We start from the raw sequence: 21,090 nt of genomic DNA on the forward strand, positions 1-21,090 counted from the left end.
GATCTGGCTGCTGGTTACATTCCTGCAGGGAGAAATTCCAAGTCCAATTTTAAGTCCTTCTCCAATGCTGATCTCAAGTCACCATTCGCTGAGAAGTGGACAGCTGAGTGTGAACAAGCATTCAGAACTCTCATAGACATGCTAACAACTGCCCCAGTCCTTGGCTTTGCCAATCCCAGGCTGCCTTACATTCTGCACACTGATGCGAGTCTTCACGGTCTTGGGGCGGCCCTGTATCAACAACAAAATGGAGAGATGAAGGCCATTGCCTACGCCAGTAGAGGATTGTCGAACGGTGAGAGAAGATATCCCACTCATAAGCTGGAGTTTCTTGCTCTTAGGTGGGCAATTACTGACAAACTGTCTGACTACTTTTATGGAGCTGAATTTACTGTCATCACCGACAATAACCCCCTCACTTACGTATTGACATTTGCCAAGCTGGACACCGAAGGCCATCTGTGGCTAGCAGCCTTATCCAACTACAATTTCAGCATTCAATACAGGGCCGGCAAAAGAAATCAAGATGCAGATGGTTTGTCCAGGTGCCCACATTACTTTGATGAGTCAGATCTTAGTGCCAAGACTGAATAAGATCGGGTGCTACAGTTCCTGGCAAAGTTCTTAAAGGAGGATAGTGAAGCCACCTTTCCAACAGAAGCGGTCAAAGCTGTTTGCCAGAGACACAAGCTAGACAAGGACTACACAGGGGAAGGGAGTAACCACTCGCCAGTCATCATTGAATTTTTTGCCATGGATGTAAGTGCCATCCCAGCTGAGTTCACCCATGCTGATTCACTCCCAGGATCCGGAACCCTTCCCATAATGTCCCAGCAGGAATGGGCCGCTGAACAGAGAGCTGACCCAGCAATCAGCAGAATAATTGACATCGTCAGTGCAGGAAAGTATTTGCCCTATCATGTTAGACAGAGAGAGGACCGAGAAGTCCAACTCATGCTACAAGTGCAGGATCAACTTGTGATTGACAATGCCGTCCTTTACCGTAGACGGATGAATAAAGGTGACCAGAGGTGCACTCTCAATGTTTGTGTCCTACCTGACGGGTCGCTCCTACCAGGTGACATGGATGGGATCTGTGTCGGAGCCTCGCAGACTGACTACAGGCGTTCCACAGGGTTCGGTTCTGGGTCCTCTCCTTTTGTCCCTGTACACGACATCCCTGGGTTCTGTTATTCGCTCACATGACTTCTCTTACCATTGTTATGCCAATGACACCCAGCTGATCTTGTCCTTTCCTCCCTCTGATACACAAGTAGAGACACGCATTGCTGCATGCTTGACTGACATCTCAGAGTGGATGGCAACACACCACCTGAAGCTCAATCTGGACAAGACAGAGCTGATGGTCCTCCCGGGGAAAGGTTGCCTACACTGAGACCTGGCCATCACCATTGACAACAACGTGGTGATGCCAACTCGGACTGTGAGGAATCTGGGTGTGATCCTGGACAACCAACTGTCGTTTGCTGCAAATGCTGCATCGTTTGCTCACTCCTGCAGATTTCTCCTCTATAATATCAGGAGGATTTGCCCATGCCTCACCAACGAGATGGCACAGGTACTCATCCAGGCTCTGGTCATCTCCCGGCTGGACTACGGCAACTCCCTCCTTGCTGGCGCCCCGGCGTCGGCCACCAGACCTCTGGAGCTTGTTCAGAAAACTGCAGCTCGTCTGGTGTTCAACCACCCTAAGTTCTCCCACACAACAACTCCCCTTCTCATGTCCCTACACTGGCTCCCAGTAGCTGCTTGCATCCAGTTTAAGACTCTGGTGCTAGCCTACAGGGCAGTGAAAGGAACAGCTCCTTCCTATCTCCAAGCCATGGTCAAGCCCTACACCCCCGCCTGACCACTTCGCTCTGCTGCCTTGGGACGCCTGGTTGCCCTGTCACTCAGAGGCCCCTGCTGCCTATCGACCCGGTCACGGCTCTTTTCTGTCCTGGCCCCACAGTGGTGGAATGAACTCCCCACTGATGTCAGGACAGCAGAGTCGCTGCCCATCTTTCGGCGCAGGTTGAAAACTCACCTCTTCAAGAACTACTACCCTGTTACTTGTTCTTAGCACTTATTGTATTCGCTCATAAAAAAAACCTCTTTCTTGCACTTTTACTTTAGCACTGGTTTTGCTCTTAGATGCTTGTTTAGATGCATTTATGACCTCTAATGAGTAGTAGTTCTCCTGATTTCCTATGTTAAATGCACTTATTGTAAGTCGTTTTGGATAAAAGCATCAGCGAAATGACTGTAATGTAATGTAATGTAATGTAATGAACCACTCTTCCAGCTAGTTCTTCCCGGCAAGTACCTTAAGACAGCTCTGGAACATCTCCATGAGTCAGTTGGACACATGGGATTTGAGAGGACTATAGAACTTGTCCGTGCACGTTTCTATTGGCCCAGGATGTCCATAGACGTTGATGAGAGGTTGAGGACTTGTGAAAGGTGTATTCGGCGCAAAGCAAAGGCCAAGAGAAGTGCTCCTCTTGTCAACATTAGGACTAGAAACCACTTGAGCTTGTCTGCATGGACTATCTGTCTTTGGAACCTGACGGTCGTGGTATGAAGAACATCCTGGTCATAACTGATCATTTCACCAAGTATGCTGTTGCAGTACCTACCACAGACCAGAAGGCCAGGACAGTAGCCAAGACATTATGGAACAGTTTCTTTGTCTACTATGGCGTACCTGAACGCCTGCATAGTGATCAAGGCCGTGACTTTGAGTCTGTTGTAATCAAAGACCTCTGCCTGCTGTTGGGGATAAAGAAAACAAGAACTACCCCTTACCACCCACGCAGCAATCCTGTGGAACAGTTTAACCGAATACTTCTAGAGATGCTGGGGACTTTTGGAGAAGATGACAAGGTCAGATGGCGTGACTATGTGCAGCCCTTGGTTCATGCTTATAAATGCACCAAAAATGACACCACAGGTTTTTCCCCCCACCAACTGATGTTTGGAAGACAGCCAAGCCTCCCCATTGATGTGGCATTTGGACTCAGTCCAGAGGAACAGACCAAGATTTCACACACAGATTATGTGAAAAGACTCAAGGAAAGTCTGCAGGAGAGCTACAAGCTTGCAGTAGAGCACAGTGAGAGAACAGCTCAGAAAAACAAGGATACGACCTGAAAGTAAGGGAAACCATCTTGGAAGAAGGAGACCATGTCCTGATCAAGAATGTTGGAGTGCGAGGCAAGATAGCTGATCATTGGAGTCAAACTGTGTACAAAGTTGTCAAGCACATAAATGATTCCCCTGTCAACGTTGAGGCCCCTCTTAACGCTGACGGCCCCTGTACAATACTGCATCGTGACCTGCTCTTGCCTTGTAGCTTCCTAACTCCATCCATTGAAGCAGACGTGACTCAGCATAAGGAGAAGAGAAACACAGCGAAACATGCTCAAAATCCAACAGCCGAGGGAGAAGAACAGCCAAGACACCGATATGTTGGTGAAGAAGAAGTTGAGTACTACTATCCTGGAGAAGCGCGGTGGGAAACAACATACCCGACTGTCATTGTTGTACATGAAATCCCTGAGATTGACCCTACGCCTTTTCCAGGAGGGCAAAAACTCAAAGTGAGTCCTGAAGAGTCAAGTCTGAGACCTGAAGCTGAGGTGTTCTAACCCACAGAGAACTAGCAATGAGAGCATTAAGATAATGTTCCTAACTCTTATGGGGGAAAACCAAAACAATGTGATGACTCACCTTTTGATGGAGACTTACCTGCTGAGATGTCCTGTAGTCCTGCAGTAGAGGGGGCTGATGTGTTGTGAACCATACCTGAAGGAGATCTCGAAGAGGAAAGAGAACCTGTGGAAGAAGAAAACCCTGATAACACGCCCAATGGACATGAGCCTGGAGATGTCGGAGGGGAAACTATCCAAGAGCAGGAAGAGAAAGACGTGAGAAGGTTGACAAGACACAGAACAGAAACAGACCGACTGACTTACCAGACATTAGGAAACCCCTTGACCTTAATTATGCACTCCATGTTGACGGCTCTTGACGAAGCATTAACAAAAGCTTTAGACTTACATCCAACACTCCAGTGTACACCCTCTGTGGACATCAGTACAATAACTACTGTTTAAGTAGACTCAGGTACATGCAGGGACGCATGCATGTTCAGGGGGGGAGGATGTAGCCCACCTAATATGAACATAGTGAACATTCACCATTTACAGTGTATTATTCTCCATTCCTCTAGATGGCGCTGCCTCTCTAGTTTGGCTGAGCCGCTCCACTGTAGCCAGTTATAGCAGATAAGTTTTTGTCCTCAGAGGGAACTGAGAGAGAACCAGAGACAAGTGAAAAGTAATGGAGAGAGCGAAAATTACCACTTAATTTTTGATGCAGTCAATTTTTAGTTGACGAATGAGTGATAAGTCATCTGAATCTCTTCTTTTGCTGCATTGTATTTTTACATTTTTCCTCTCAACTGAAGATATCTCTGGTGAATGTATCTGAAGTGATAGATGCTAGTTAGCTGGCTATGTTAGCCACATTCATGGCTAAAATGTATCTGTGGGAATCTTTAAAAACCAATCAGAGATGAATGTGAAGTCGTTGGTTTCTCACTGTAAGCTAGATATTCGTGATTTCTGGTGTTAATGGGTGAAAAAGGTCTATATAGACAAGATGTCTATTTAATTATGAGTGAACGAGCCATGTAGCATCTCGTGCCTAATATGGCTACAGATAGCACTGTAAGCTGTTGCCTTGGAACGCTACTACATCGCTCAGAATGTAAAAACCGCGAAAGCTATGCATAATTGTATTTATATTTACTGAGATTTTACGATGACTGTTTGAATGTTTTATGGTTGAAATACGATACTGTACAGTACTAATGGTATATTTTACGCTGCTGTACGCAGATTGTTTCTTTTGTGTGTTATATACCGAGTCGAGTGAATCCAGATGGCGAGCCAGCGATCCCGATACCTTTGAAGAAGATCATACCATCAGTTACCAGCCTACTCCTGGCAGTGGATTGACTGAATTTCCCTGGATACTGTGAATAAATGCAGTGGTGTGATGTTTAATAATGATGATTACAACATATTGATTGGAATAAGGGATATAAGGATAGATTAATCATTGGAAAATCATATGCATAAGGAACAAGGCTTGTTACAAGGACATGAGGGGCTATAGTGGCAGTGGAAAATTATTGAGTGTGTCAGCAGACAGAGGAATGCAGAGTAAGTTATAGGAAGAGAAGTGGGGGACAATAAAAGGGGAAGATGTCCCAAGAGGAAGATTGTGTCTATCTCCATAGAAGGTAAAAGAGTGAGGGTCGCTGACCTTAGATAAGGTTAGCGGCTCTGAATAGTAAAAGGGAACAATAAGGGTGCTGTGGCCTTGGGGGAGTAGATACAAGATGTGCTGTGATCTGTGGTTTCAGAAATAGGAGCAGGAGGTCACAGCAGCTGCCGAAGGAGGTCACTTGGAGTCCGGATATCATTGAGGTGGAAATGGAGTCAAATCAACGGACCAATCACAAAGAAGACCACACATTCATGTTTAGTCAACACTTTGTATAGTATAAAGACTGGGTCAGGGAAAGGATAGTGAGTCAGACTTCGTGAACTGACACAATCTGTTGCTTGTCAGGGATAGGAAGATCTAGACCCAGAGCTCTGTATGCTTTATCCATTTACTGCTAAATAAAACGGATGGTTTTGAGACCGAACATCTTCTCCTATTGCTTTATCAACAAACACGCAGGACTACGCTCTCACATAGATGAAAATGAGTTGGTAGAGTGAGCTGCAGTCCAACAATTTGGTGACCCCGACGTGATAAAGACGGAGAAGTGACGGATTGACCACAGAAGTAAAAGACAATGGATAACTGCAGTGTGATGGCAACAACAAGCAGCCGCTGAAAAAAACTAAGGTAAACAGACGCCTGTTTTATCGAAGTTCTGTTATTGGCTATACCAAATTGTGTGTTGTCATCATACGACAAGTGTCCTAGTTAAAGTAGATGAATAAAGCATTGAAATAAATGGTGCACGGGTTTTAAAGTCCCGGGGTGAGAGGCCCTTGAAAGCAACAACAGTACTGAAAAGAAGATGTGCAGGTTTAGAGACCCATGAGGTTAGAGTCCTCATTAAAGCAGTGCATGCACGTGGGAAATACGGACGGGTTTAGAGACCCATGGGGATAAAAGTCTCCATAAAAGCAGCACATGTCCGTATAAGGGCTAGAGGCCCGAGTGAGTAGGTTTAGAGACCCCTGGGGAAAAAAAGAAAAAGAAAAAAAAGAAGAGGTCCCCATAAAAGCAGCGCTCACTGGTTTATGATATGTGCTGTGTTTTAACAGCAAGTGTGAATGTTTGATATTTTGTATGATTAAAAAGTGTGTTGTTTGATAAAACTGTGTATAAGGGTGGTAGAAACTGAGTAGTGTCTCAGAAAGGAAGGAGGTAGTGACTCAGTGAGAAAGAATCAGCAGTGGAAACCTAACTGGTGTCAACGTAAACTGCCTGATAAAACTCATTGATTGGGTTGGTTGCTCGGAACGCAAGTGTCATACAAACCAGCTGGCTACTGAGTGGGGATAGATAAAACACAATGGAAGGGGAATTTGACAGGGAGTGTGAAGAATACGGAGGTTGCCCTCCCAATGTTATGTTGACCATTAAGCAACAATGGGAAAGAACCAGGAGTCAAATTTTTGCAGGGCTCCCTAAGAACAAGCGAGACACCAAGATTGGGGTGTATGACAGTATATGGAAAGACTTACAAACACAGGGTAAGGTCTCCAAAGAGGAGGAAAGGAAGAGACTGATATTATATCTAGGGAAGGCAGAAAAACAAGCTAAAAAGAAAGCAGATGAACACTGGAAGGCGGAAAAAGTTTCCATGTTAGTCAAAAGAAAATGGAAGAAAGATGGAGAGGAAAATGAGCAGAGAAGAGCCCACGTACACAAGATGACCTTAGCTTGCATGGCAGTAGAAATTAATCAAAAACACTCAGAAATAACCAAAGAAAAAGATAAAGGAAATGAAAAAACAGAAGCATCGGTGCCAATATATCCCAAAATACCCAGAATACAACCCCATCCTTATCCCACACCGCAAATGCCACTCGTGCGTGTGGAAGAAGGAGTAATGAAAATGACAGCAATAGGAGAGGAGGAGTACAGAGTGGCTAGGGAGACGTTACAGGAAGTAGTAACAAGGAGAAGATTAGAGGTGGAGGACCTGGTGAGGGAGGCAGAGCGCTGGGTGCAGGAAGCCAGGGAAGTGAATAGGATAATACATGAACAGATAAGCGGACAAGAAGAGATAAACCAAGTAAGAAGCTCACCCACGACAGGGCCAGAAGCATGCTCCACCCCACACGGGGGAGGAGCAGGACAGGGAAGGATACAGAGTCAGGAGGGTGAAACAATGGATGGGTTCCAGGAGAGACAGCTCAGAGAGATAAGGGAGGAAGTGAATAGGGCAGACGGTCATGAGGAGAGCTTGGAGGCAGGTACAGAGGCAGAGGATATGAGGAGTGATGAGGAAAACAAAGACACATACCCGGTCACAATTATAGGGGCACTAACCAGGCACAACCAGACTCATATAGCGCCCCGTGCTGACCACGGGCATAGCCACCAGCTTAGGGACAGAGAACAGATACAACCCCCGCTAGATATCATCAATTGCCACTGATATATAAAGGACCCCAAACGGGGGATGCGTATCAACCATTCTCATTCACAGACATGAATTGAATCCTGGATAAGATGCCCCCTCCCACTGAGGGAGGAGGGCCCTGGATGGAGAAATTTTGCCAACACATCTTGGGACACAAATTAGCTATGGGAGACTGGAGAGCATTATGGGGAAAACAACTAGCTATGTGGGAAATACAGCAGATTGAGGCTGCGGCAGGCACTAGTTATCTACCAGATTCAGAACCATTTACCAGACAAGCCACAGTTGTGGGAAGGGCAATGAGGGATAAATTCCCCATTCCTCCCGGAGCAATGCATTAACTGACCTTTTCCATGAAAGACGGAGAAGACATGTCAGCATTTTTAGGCAGATGCAAAGGCATATGGACAGACACCGCAGGAAGCCATCCAGGTTCAGGACAGTTACAGACCACACTGTTTAGAAAAGCTGTTATGGTTGGAATGCCCAAAGCAGTACAAAATGCCATGGAGGGCAATCCAGACATCCCAGGCTGCTCTACTGAGCAGTGGAAAAAACATCTGATTCATCATATGAAAAGACACAAGGCTACACAGGATGAGGATAGACAGAGCACAGAGTCAGCCCAGGTGCAGCTCCTAAACTCCAATTGGATGAGGCAAGGAAAAAGGTAAATGATGCTAAAAAGACAAACCAAAAGGTAACCAATCAGATGGTTCAACAGCCGCCACCACAAAACTACACCCCACATTTGTACCCAGTGCCTGAATGGGTGTCTAGTTCCCCTTAGGGGGCAGGCCTGTAGGAGTAACAGGAGGCATGAGAGGTAGAGGGAGGGGTCGCGGAGGACCCAGAGGTATGCCACCTACATGCTTTGGATGTGGCCAGCCTGGACACTGGAGAAGGGAGTGTCCCGTGCTGTGGGGACCCAGGGGAGGTCAAGGTCCAGTCAAGAACAGGGGTGGTTATGTGCAGCCCCCAGTCCAAGGGCAGCCTCCAGTTATGGTTCCACTTCATCAAGACCCTCATGCAGCAGCAGCTCCACCGCAGGGACAATATCCCCAGACCATGGACGGTGGTCAGTGGTATGAGTACTGAAGGTGCCCGGGAACTCAAGGGCAGGTGGGGCTGGCAGAACCCTACCTGCAAATAAGGGTAATGGATATGGATCTGCATTTCCTAGTTGACACAGGTGCAAGGTTTTCCACTATCACATGCGCCATGTCTCGGTCCAACCTTTCATCCTCCAGCGTCCAGCTAGTAGGGTTCTCGGGTAAACCAGAAAATCTGCCGTTGACGACACCTCTGACTACCACGGTGGCAGGACAGACTTTTTTACATTAATACATTTCATCACCAGCGTGCCCAGTCAATTTGATGGGGCGGGATGTGTTGGTGAGGTGTGGGGCATCAGTCATGTGTGGGCCAGAGGGACTGGTAGTGACTTTTCCCAATGGGTATTCTGTGAACTGTTCTCTGTCAATGACCCAGTCTAGCTCTCAAATGTTGTTGTCAGCTGATGTTTCACCCACGGCTGAAGGACTTTGGGCAGATATATACTGGGGACTCCCAGAACCTGGAAGCAAGCAAAGCAAAGGCGTACAGACTCTGTATCATCAGTGGTGGCCGTTGGTCCAAATGCTACATCCCTACTCCCCTCCAACCGACCCCCTCCATGTTACTCTGTATTATGATAGGGACGGGGATGAAATTTATCAGCACACTTTTTACAATGACATTGAAGGGACACAGTGGGAAGTATTGTCTAGTTGTATTCTAGTGGGGAATGAAGGTGTGGCAGCTGCTGTTGAATTGACACCAGAACAATTTGAGTGGTATGAGATGTCTGAAGAGGCGGTGCCCCATATCACCTTAGCAGTGCATGTTAAAGACCAGGCTAGAGATCTTGGACCGATGTGCAAGCGTCTGATGGCACTGACAGACTGGGTTGGGACCCAACTCCCTGAATTACAGTACTCTCCATCCGAAAAGGCTTACAGGATCATGCACAAGACGGCTGACAAAGTGCTGTTAGAACATAGACAAATAGAGAGATTTCATGGCAGAGAGAAGGCTGGTCACTCTGACGCTGCAAGCATGATAGACACTCTCCCTGAGGTGTTATGGTCAGCAGGCCCAACTGATGTAGGCCACTGCAAGAATGTTGATCCAATCTCTTTTGAATTGACAGATCACACTCCGATCTGGCAGAAACAGTACTCCCACAAACCTGAGGCAGATGCAGGGATCTCAGATACTATTGAGGGACTGTTGGCAGCGGGGGTGTTGGAGCCCTCAGCATCTGGCTGGAACACACCTATTTTACCAGTAGAGAAGCAAAATACAGGGAAATATAGAATGGCTCACGACCTTAGACGGGTCAATAGTATTGTGTCAACTCCAACAGTCCCAGTACCAAATCCATACACTGCTATGTCTGCACTGTCCCCAGAACACAAATGGTTTTCCTGTATTGATCTGGCCAATGCATTTTTCTGCCTACCACTAGCTGACCATGTGAGAGAAATCTTCTCGTTTACCTATAAAGGCCAACAGCTAAGGTATACAAGGGTTCCCTAGGGTTTCATCTTGTCTCCTGGGCTGTTCAATCAGGTTCTGAAACAGCAGCTCACTGATCTCACCCTCCCAAAGGGGGTGGTGTTGACTCAGTATGTGGATGACATGCTTCTGGCAGCTCCAGATCATGTCTCCTGCCTAGCAGCCACCAAATCCCTATTAACTCAGCTGTATCACATTGGGTTCAAAGTTTCAAAAACCAAGCTCCAGTGCTACAGACAGATGGTCTCGTTCCTGGGGAGAATTATCTCTAGTAGAGGAACAGGTGTGTCCCCAGCCCATAGATCCTCAATCCTACACCGTCCTAAACCAGTCACAGTGAAAGACATGCTCTCATTCCTGTGGTTGACGGGCTACAGCAGACAGTACATAGCATCATATGGGGAACTCACGCACCCCTTAAGGGCCATGGTCAATGAGCAGGGATGAGAAATTTGTCAGCATGCTTACAATGGACCACTGAAGCAGAGAATAACTTCATTTCCCTCAAACAGGCTCTCACAAACGCTGCTGACTTAGCAGTGCCTGACTAGAAAGAGCCATTCTATCTAGATGTTTCAGAAAAATCACATACAGTAAATGGTGTTCTTTTTCAGAAAAAAGGGGGAGGTAGGCAGGTGATGATGTATGCAAGTGTGACACTCGATCCAACAGAAAATAGACATCCACCATGCACAAGACATGCAGCAGGGGTAGCAAAAATTCCGCAAAAAGTAGCACACATAGTCATGGGACATGCTCTAACAGTCCTGACAACACACAGCATCGTGGCCTATGTGAACTCAGCAGCATTCACCATGACATCATCAAGACAGACAAGGTTTGCAAAAAATCCTCAATGCACCACACATAATGTTCACACACGAGGGACTCAACATGGCAGATAACATGGGGGAAGGTGATCCACATGTGTGTGAAGAAAGAGTACAGAAAGATGTTAAGGTCAGAGCAGATTTACGGGCAAAACCCTTAGCTGACCCAGAGGAAGTGCTGTTCACAGATGGCTGTTGCTACAGACATCCCACGGAGGGACTGAAGACAGCATATGCAGTGGTAAGACAAACAGATGAAGGGTTTGAGGAGGTAGTGACAGAGGGAGTAATAGGAAAAGAATCAGCGCAGCTAGCTGAATTACAGGGAATGATAGCAGCATTAGAATGGGCAGAAGGGAAAAAAGTAAACATCTACACAGACTCGGCATACGTGGTAGGAGCAATACAGGTGGAGCTCAGTCAGTGGATCAGAGCAGGATTTTTGACAGCAGCAAAAACCAAAAACATGAGAAAGACATCAAGAGACTGGTAGAAGCTCTAATGAAACCAACAGAGGTAGCAGTAATAAAGTGCAGAGGTCACGACAAAACTGAAACAATGATAGCAAACGGAAATCAGGAGGCAGACTCTGCAGCTAAAAGGGCAGCAGGTTACACAGCCCAATACATGATGATGCAGGTGGGAAAAACGGTGTATGATTTACTACCTGCCTGCGATGTAAATATGTTAATAAAGGAACAACAGAAAGCCTCTCCTCAACAGTTCTCAGTTTGGAAAGAGAGAGGGGCAACGGAATCCGAAGGAGTGTGGAGGTCGCCGGACGGTCGACCTGTGTTACCCCCAGGGTGGATGGCTTCCGTGTTACAGGAGGTGCACGGGCTAACACATTGTGGAAAGGCACAGATGCAGAGACATCTGACCCACTGGTGGCATCCATTTTTGCCCGCAATGATTGTGAACCACATCAGGGAATGTAAATTATGTACAGAATACAATATCAGGGCTACAGTAAAGCCACACGAGGGAAAATTTCCTTTGCCAAAAATGCCAGGTCAAGAAATCATAATTGATTACACTGCCATGTTGGAAAGGGTAAATGGGTATAGGTACCTCTTGATCGCCGTGGATGCATACACTGGCTGGCCAGAAGCAGTACCTGCTAAAAATGAAGATGCCAAAACGGTAATCAAATTCCTAATCAGCCAATACATACCAACGCATGGGTTTCCAAAAAGAATCAGGTCAGATAATGACACACATTTTAAGAACAAAGACCCGCAGGCAGTAGAAGCGGCCCTAGGACTGAAACATGCGTTTGGAACAGTGTATCACCCCCAATCACAGGGAAAGGTGGAGAGAATGAATCAGTCCATAAAAGGAAAAATAGGAAAAGTGTGTGCTCAAACAAAAATGAGTTGGGTGAATGCCCTACCCCTAGCTCTAATGTCAATTAGGAGCTCAGTAAACTCCATCAAAGGTTACACTCCATATGAGTTGACAACAGGGCAGCAGTTCCCGGGACCGGAAGCTGGAATCCCAACCACGGAAAAGGGAAGAGATCCTCTGAAGTACAAGCCTTACTATGACCAACTAACAGCTTTGGTGTCAGCTTTCTCAAAACAAGTTGCAGCAGCAGAGGGGAACCTAGAGGGTCAGACACCGCCCACTACGGACTGGGTTCTGCTGAAGGTGATCAAGAGGAAGTGGTCGGAGCCAAGGTGGACAGGGCCCTACAAGGTGGTTGAGAGGACATCACACGCGGTCCGACTACAGGGCAAAGGAGACAGCTGGTACCACTGGAGCCAGTGTGCAGCAGCGGATTCACCCGCTAGGACACTGGAACAGATAAGAAACACCACAGTTGACTCTGAATAAGTGTAAAGACACGAGCCACTATCTCTGGCGACAGTTATTATAGCTATCACTTTTGGATAAGATTTATAGTAACCGGCTTTGCATATACTCAGGCAAGCCACAATATACTCAAGATTGGAATGAAGAATTTTGCCAGGTGTGGAAAGAATGTTCTGATGTTACTATAGAAGGTCAAAAGCTCTCCCAGAAAAGGTTTTTCTAGGATACAAGGAACTGATAACCAGAACACAAGAAGGTTTTGCTTGCTAAGAATTTTTGATATATGTTGATTAAGATGTTTGAGGGAACGGGAAAACCCCACCAAGCCAAATGGTGGTGGTTGGGAGTGTGCGGGATCATTTCTATAGTAATAGTTACTCCAATATTGATGTGGGAACCATCCATCAGAGACAGACACACAGGTCAAAACCAACACCACAACAGAACAAAGAGGGAAGGCCAGAGCAGGTATAGACAACCCATTGGGAGGAATTTTTGAACAGTGGTTTGGGAAGTGGAAAGGTGTGATAGTGTCTGTGTTTCTGTCCCTGGTAGGCATGATGACTGCACTTGTGTTGTGTGGATGCTGTTGTATCCCCTGTATCAGATCTCTGTTTGAAAGGTTGATCGTCACTGCCATTGAAAAGAAGAGTCCCCCATCACCCTATCAGATGGCTCAAGTCGAGACGGAGACGTTGGCTGTGATGGAGGACGGAGGGTGTGAAGAACTGGGCAGTGACACAGAGGCTGAATGTGATGTTTGAATCCGATTGGTTGGTTGGTCTCATTTATATGAGACCAAAAGGGGGAATTGTGAATAAATGCAATGGTGTGATGTTTAATAATGATGATTACAACGTATTGATTGGAATAAGGGATATAAGGATAGATTAATCATTGGGAAATCATATGCATAAGGAACAAGGCTTGTTACAAGGACATGAGGGGCTATAGTGGCAGTGGAAAAGTATTGAGTGTGTCAGCAGACAGAGGAATGCAGAGTAAGTTATAGGAAGAGAAGTGGGGGACAATAAAAGGAGAAGATGTCCCAAGAGGAAGATTGTGTCTATCTCCATAGAAGGTAAGAGTGAGGGTCGCTGACCTTAGATAAGGTTAGCGGCTCTGAATAGTAAAAGGGAACAATAAGGGTGCTGTGGCCTTGGGGGAGTAGATACAAGATGTGCTGTGATCTGTGGTTTCAGAAATAGGAGCAGGAGGTCACAGCAGCTGCCGAAAGAGGTCACTTGGAGTCCGGATATCATTGAGGCAGAAATGGAGTCAGATCAACGGACCAATCACAACAAAGAAGACCACACATTCATGTTTAGACAACACTTTGTATAGTATAAAGACTGGGTCAGGGAAAGGATAGTGAGTCAGACTTCGTGAACTGACACAATCTGTTGTTTGTCAGGGATAGGAAGATCTAGACCCAGAGCTCTGTATGCTTTATCCATTTACTGCTAAATAAAACGGATGGTTTTGAGACCGAACATCTTCTCCTATCGCTTTATCAACAAACACGCAGGACTACGCTCTCACATAGATGAAAATGAGTTGGTAGAGTGAGCTGCAGTCCAACAATAGAGAGCCCTTTAATACAGATAAGACTTTACTTTAACAAAGACATCAACGCTATCATTACACTACCTGGGTAGTCCCATCAGGCCTGATTTAGAACATACAAGGACAAAAACACTGGATTGGACTGAACTGAATTTTCATATTGACTGACTGGTTTTATGCATTGACTGACAATTTAGGGGAGTTGTTTATTATTTTGTTTATTGTTTTTTTTCCCTAGTGATTCTGAACTTGTGGAGTTTTCTTAATACATTATTTTAATACCTTCTTCTACTTAACCTGAGGTCATGCCATTCACTTCCTGAGTCGAACCTATGTTAGATTTGTGGTCCAATGGTTATCAGCGCATACTAACATTAATTAATATAGTGGTCTGATACAAGCCCCGATAAGAGTTTTACACTCACACACACACACACACACACAAACACACACACACACACACACACACACACACACACACACACACACACACACACACACACACACACACACACACACACACACACATATATATATATATATCCATTGGTGGCACGGTGGTGCCGTGGTTAGCACAGTCGCCTCACAGCAGGAAGGTTGAGGGGTTTGAGCCCTGGGGTAGTCCAACCTTGGGGCCATCCCGAGTTGTGCTCTGTGTGGAGTTTGCATGTTCTACCCGTGTCTACATGGGTTTCCTCCAGTTGCTCCGGTTTCCTCCCACAGTCCAAAGACACGTAGGTCAGGTGAATCAGCCATACTAAATTGCCCCTAGGTATGAATGTGTGTGTGTGTGTGTGTGTGTGTGTGTGTGTGAGTGGGCCCTGTGTGATGGCCTGGCGGCCTGCCCAGGGTGTCTCCTCGCCTGCTCCCCAATGACTGCTGGGATAGACTCTAGCATCCCCGCGACCCTGAGAGCAGGATAAGCGGTTCGGATAATGGATGGATGGATATCCGAGCTGTGTAACTAGGATACATTTTTGACACACATCGTCTCCTCACGACAGAACATCCACATTCACCATATTTTGAAAATGCAAATAAATCCTTTATGAATGTTTTGTCTGTGAAACTAGGTTCCTCATTCTCAAAGAACAACTTCAGGTGCTTATACTACATATATACATACACACATATGTCTAGCTGGAGACATATGTGTGTATGCATATTATATATCTTTACAGTCCTTCAGTTTTGTATATACACTACCGTTCAAAAGTTTGGGATCACCCAAACAATTTCGTGTTTTCCATGAAAAGTCACACTTATTCACCACCATATGTTGTGAAATGAATAGAAAATAGAGTCAAGACATTGACAAGGTTAGAAATAATGATTTGTATTTGAAATAAGATTTTTTTTACATCAAACTTTGCTTTCGTCAAAGAATCCTCCATTTGCAGCAATTACAGCATTGCAGACCTTTGGCATTCTAGCAGTTAATTTGTTGAGGTAATCTGGAGAAATTGCACCCCACGCTTCCAGAAGCAGCTCCCACAAGTTGGATTGGTTGGATGGGCACTTCTTTGAGCAGATTGAGTTTCTGGAGCATCACATTTGTGGGGTCAATTAAACGCTCAAAATGGCCAGAAAAAGAGAACTTTCATCTGAAACTCGACAGTCTATTCTTGTTCTTAGAAATGAAGGCTATTCCATGCGAGAAATTGCTAAGAAATTGAAGATTTCCTACACCGGTGTGTACTACTCCCTTCAGAGGACAGCACAAACAGGCTCTAACAGGTACTATTTAATGAAGATGCCAGTTGGGGACCTGTGAGGCGTCTGTTTCTCAAACTAGAGACTCTAATGTACTTATCTTCTTGCTCAGTTGTGCAACGCGGCCTCCCACTTCTTTTTCTACTCTGGTTAGAGCCTGTTTGTGCTGTCCTCTGAAGGGAGTAGTACACACCGGTGTAGGAAATCTTCAATTTCTTAGCAATTTCTCGCATGGAATAGCCTTCATTTCTAAGAACAAGAATAGACTGTCGAGTTTCAGATGAAAGTTCTCTTTTTCTGGCCATTTTGAGCGTTTAATTGACCCCACAAATGTGATGCTCCAGAAACTCAATCTGCTCAAAGAAGTGCCCATCCAACCAATCCAACTTGTGGGAGCTGCTTCTGGAAGCGTAGGGTGCAATTTCTCCAGATTACCTCAACAAATTAACAGCTAGAATGCCAAAGGTCTGCAATGCTGTAATTGCTGCAAATGGAGGATTCTTTGACGAAAGCAAAGTTTGATGTAAAAAAAAATCTTATTTCAAATACAAATCATTATTTCTAACCTTGTCAATGTCTTGACTCTATTTTCTATTCATTTCACAACATATGGTGGTGAATAAGTGTGACGTTTCATGGAAAACACAAAATTGTTTGGGTGATCCCAAACTTTTGAACGGTAGTGTACATTTGTACCCAAACACAATTCGACAAGAACTGCTCAGGGGAGGTAGGACTTAGTAAAAAAAAGTATTCAACATCTTACCTGATAGTCCATTCATTGAGATTCCATGGGCCACAAATTTGGAAAAACTGTCTCATCAAATGGTTGTTTTCACTGAGGACCAAAGGGGAGATGCTGGTAGCTACAAACAGACACATGCACATCATATTAATTATACACTGCTTTTGATGGCAATGGTAACATATACATGGCAACATTGTAAGATGCAAAAACAATTTTACATTTTGCATTCACCCGTGATGTAAATTACAATAAATAAATATATAATACATACATAAATAGATAAATAAATGTAAAATTGCAATAATATAACATTAACAAAATATTTTTTTCAAACGTTACCCTCTTCATACAGATGATATAAAAACAGATTCAAATCATATCATGAAATGCACTTAATGTTTTAGATTAGTTATTTCCATCTTTCATCTGATGTATTTCTGCTTGCAGTATTTTGAGCAGATGGATGACAAACACTGGCACAGTCAGTTTTCTTTTGTAGCTATTGTATTTGCTAGAACCTTTCATTCCAACATTATCTCACAGACAAGATGTTCATATAAAACCTATTTGCATCTCCCAAAAAATGTTGGCTGCCAACTTGCAGTTCTAAAAATCAATATTGACTCCCAACTTCCTGCAGTATCCAAAACATGCCTGACAACGTTTTGTCACATGCGTAAGATAGTGTGACAACAACATATAAAAAGTTCAGTCCTATTACTGTAGGGTTAAGTTTCGCCATCAGGTTAGAGATGGTTAAGTTTAGGTATGGGTTTGGTGTAGTTATGGTTAAGGTAAGTATCTGGTAGATCGGTTTTTAAACATAATCATCTGCATACGCCATGTCTTTTAGGGAGTGTATTTCCACTTCCTGTAGGGTATTTCCGTGTCCTCCATTAACCCTTGCTTGCAGTTGGTCAACAACATGGCGTGATTCATTGTGTCATGTTAGCCTCTTGTTTTCAGTTTAGGGTCTTTGAACCAACACAAGTCACTGTGACCAGAAGAACATTTATTTTAACTATACTCACTGACGAAATTGGGGTTACAAGTAGCATGGACTTTTGCTGGTTTTCATATTTAATATTTTGATTATTACTGTACACGCCTCTAACAGTTGGATAGCACTTAAAATTTATACACTGCTGACATATATATTCTCATCATCAACATTCAACATATTTGGGAAAATACAAATAAGTCCTTTATAAATGTTTTGTCTGTGAAACTAGGTTCCTCATTTCCTAAGAATAACTACAGCTGTTTAGTACCTAGTTAGACAATTTCCATTTTCACTGGCTATTGACCCTGATGAACTCCTGAGAGGAATACAGACCATTCGTCAACAGGTGTTTACATTTACATTTTCTTATTCAGTAGTCACTTTTATCCAAAGCGATGAATACAATACAGTAGGCAACTAGCAGGTAAATTAATATATTACCAGCTGGAATCACAAAGTGCTATATGGTGGTAATATAGCCAAGAGTGCATGTTACGTTCCCCGTTAAAGGTCCATGGGATGAGGGGAAGTAACAAAGAAAAGAAAAATATCCCGGGGGAATAAGAAAGGTGGGAGGTGGAACCAGGTGTAAAAACAAACAAGTTTATTAACAAAACTAACCCTAAGCATATATACACAACAAAAGATCAAATGAAGAAGCTGGCTCTTAGCTAACTCAGATCTGACTGAAAAAAGAAGCAAAAACAGCACATTTCACCCTCCTTCTCAAGGAGTATTGACCATATGCACAACAGCTCTCTCTGGCTGCCAACAACGGCCCACTGGTCCTGCTGGGCATCTCTCTCCAAGTTACATACCCAGCTGATGAGGGATTGGAGTCACCTTTGCTTAACCAGCATCTCCACAGGAAGAGGGGCATTAACTGGAGAGGGAAATTACACACATACACAACACACGGCACTAGGGCCATAACACCCCCCTCCCATAAAAGCAAACCCTAGGTTTGTATACAAGAGGGTAATCCTCTTCAGACAATGACAAAGATTTTATAAGTATGCATAATGAAAAAATGTGTGCTTTCTCTCTCTTCCCTCACCATGTCGCATGGTAACAGGGCCGCTATTTCACCCATGGGACACAGTATCAGCCACCAGATTGTTGACTCCTTTTGTTCTGCTTGAGCCTGGTCCCTGGCTTGCATGAGACCCTGTATTAACCGTTCACTGGCTACGTAATGTTTAGCCTTGGCATCCTCACAGCGCCTCTGCCACTCCAGGGCTATTCTGACATACCTTTGGTCGAGAGCCTTCTCTCGCTCCAATCCTGTACACACCTGCTGCTTGTATCTCTCTGTCTCACCCCTGCTTTTCTCCAGCTCAGTCCGGAGCTTAGCCTCTCTCTCCTGCAGGGCCAGCAGCTCAGTATCTTTGGCAACGGTCTCCTTTTTATTAAGAATTTTCCTTTCTGATACTCCTTTTCCCTCCTCACTTCCTCCAGCTCCATCTCCACTGTAGTTAGTCGCTGGCAAAGACCTACTTTCTCAGATGCCCACATCCTCTTCTGATTTACCAGCTGCAAATGTAGCTCCTCTGCCTCAACCTGCTTTGCATGGCACTGCTGTGTGAGGTCAGTGACGGCAGACTCGAGGTGTGCAACTCTCACCTTCTGCTTCTTTAGCACAGTCATGTTAGCCACCTTCTCTACAGGCAGACCACCTATGGTCTCATTGAGTGAGCGGATATGGTTTTGCAGCTATGCATTGTCTGGAGCTACAGGGGCCAGTGCAACCACCACTTTAACTGTAGATGTAGCTGTGTTGAGGAATCTTGCTCCCTCTAGCTGCTCGTTCAGGTGCCTGCACTGAGCCTTAAGCTCAGAGGCTTCCTGCACCAGGGCCTGGGTATATTCTGGAGTACCTGCAGGGCTGGTTTTGGAGAAATCATCAGCAGGCTGGGCTGGAGTCGCAGTGGCCATCTGCGGGGGAGGGGGGGGTGGCATGGCAGGGGTTGCTGAAGGCTGAAGAAGCTGGGTAGGAAAGACCTGGGGTTGGGCTTGCTTCTGGAGCTGGCTTCGGTCCTCTCTATTCTTTCGCATGTGGGACACGACCGCCCTCCCACTGCTGTTCTACTGCTTATGTTTTAAGGCCTCACAGTCAGCAACTAAATGTCCAGGCTTATGACAAAAGAAACACCGTTTCTCCACCTTAGGATTTGGAGGAGGGGTACTGACACGTGAAGCCTGGGTGACATGCAAGTTAGCATTCCATGAGGAGGAATCACAGGGGGAGGAAATATTATGTTGCACACATATGTTTTAGTGTGTGAGTGCAAATTCGTCTGCCAACACCACAGCCTGATGCAGCGTGGACACTTTTTGGTTCATTCAAATAGGTGACGATACAGTCAGGCACACAGTTTTTAAATTCCTTCGACAACACCAGCTCTTTTAAGGAAGCTAAATCATTGGCCTTACAAGCTGAACACCATCGCTCAAAAAGAAGGCATTTTCCCCACACCAAGTCAGTGTACGTCTGATTATGAATTTTCCTGAGAAACGCTGTCGGTATGCCTCTGGCACTAACTTATATGCTCGCAGAATATATAGCACTCTTGAGTTTTTCTGTTTTTGTTTTTCATGCATGAGGCTATCTTACTATCAGAAAGTGAGGAGCAAGCTTCCAGAGCTTTACCAGTCAATTTACAATGGAGTAATATAGCCCACACATCCTGCGGCCAGCTTAATGCTGTGGCTATGCGTTCAAATACACTGAAGTAAATTTCAACCTCCGCCTCATGGAACACAGGGATCAATGGGACAAGTTTGCTTACATCAAATGCACCTGTAGAGCTTGACGTCGGCAACTTATCAGCAACAGCAAAGCTAGAACCTGACTGCAATTCTAACAATGGTCTCTGCCTCCAATTTCTTCAATTCCAACTCCCTGCGAAGCTGAAATTCCCTCTCCTCCTTTTACAACTGCAGGTGAGCAAGACGGACTTTGAACTGTAATATCCTGTAGCTAAACATAGCCTAGGATATAATTGGCTGACACAACGCCTCAGTTGCATATGTCAGGGTTACAGTACAGTATTCAAACCCCTTCACTTTCTCCACATTTTCTTATGTTACAGCCTTATTCCAAAATCGATTAAATTCCTTTTTTTCCCCCATCAATCTACACACAATACCCCATAATAACAAAGTGAAAAAG

General features: G+C 45.0%; 1 protein-coding gene across 1 annotated transcript in view; it reads right to left on the minus strand.

The window, feature by feature from the left end:
* Positions 1-21,090, minus strand: part of engase (endo-beta-N-acetylglucosaminidase) — a 179,454-nt gene that overhangs the window by 14,385 nt on the left and 143,979 nt on the right. Inside the window, exon 12 of the mRNA XM_056287749.1 lies at positions 16,934-17,033. Within this exon, the coding sequence (XP_056143724.1) occupies positions 16,934-17,033 (100 nt within the window). The remainder of the gene's footprint in view (positions 1-16,933; positions 17,034-21,090) is intronic.

The sequence above is a fragment of the Lampris incognitus genome, chromosome 10 (genome assembly GCF_029633865.1).
Source record: "Lampris incognitus isolate fLamInc1 chromosome 10, fLamInc1.hap2, whole genome shotgun sequence".
NCBI classification, from domain to species: Eukaryota; Metazoa; Chordata; class Actinopteri; order Lampriformes; family Lampridae; genus Lampris; species Lampris incognitus.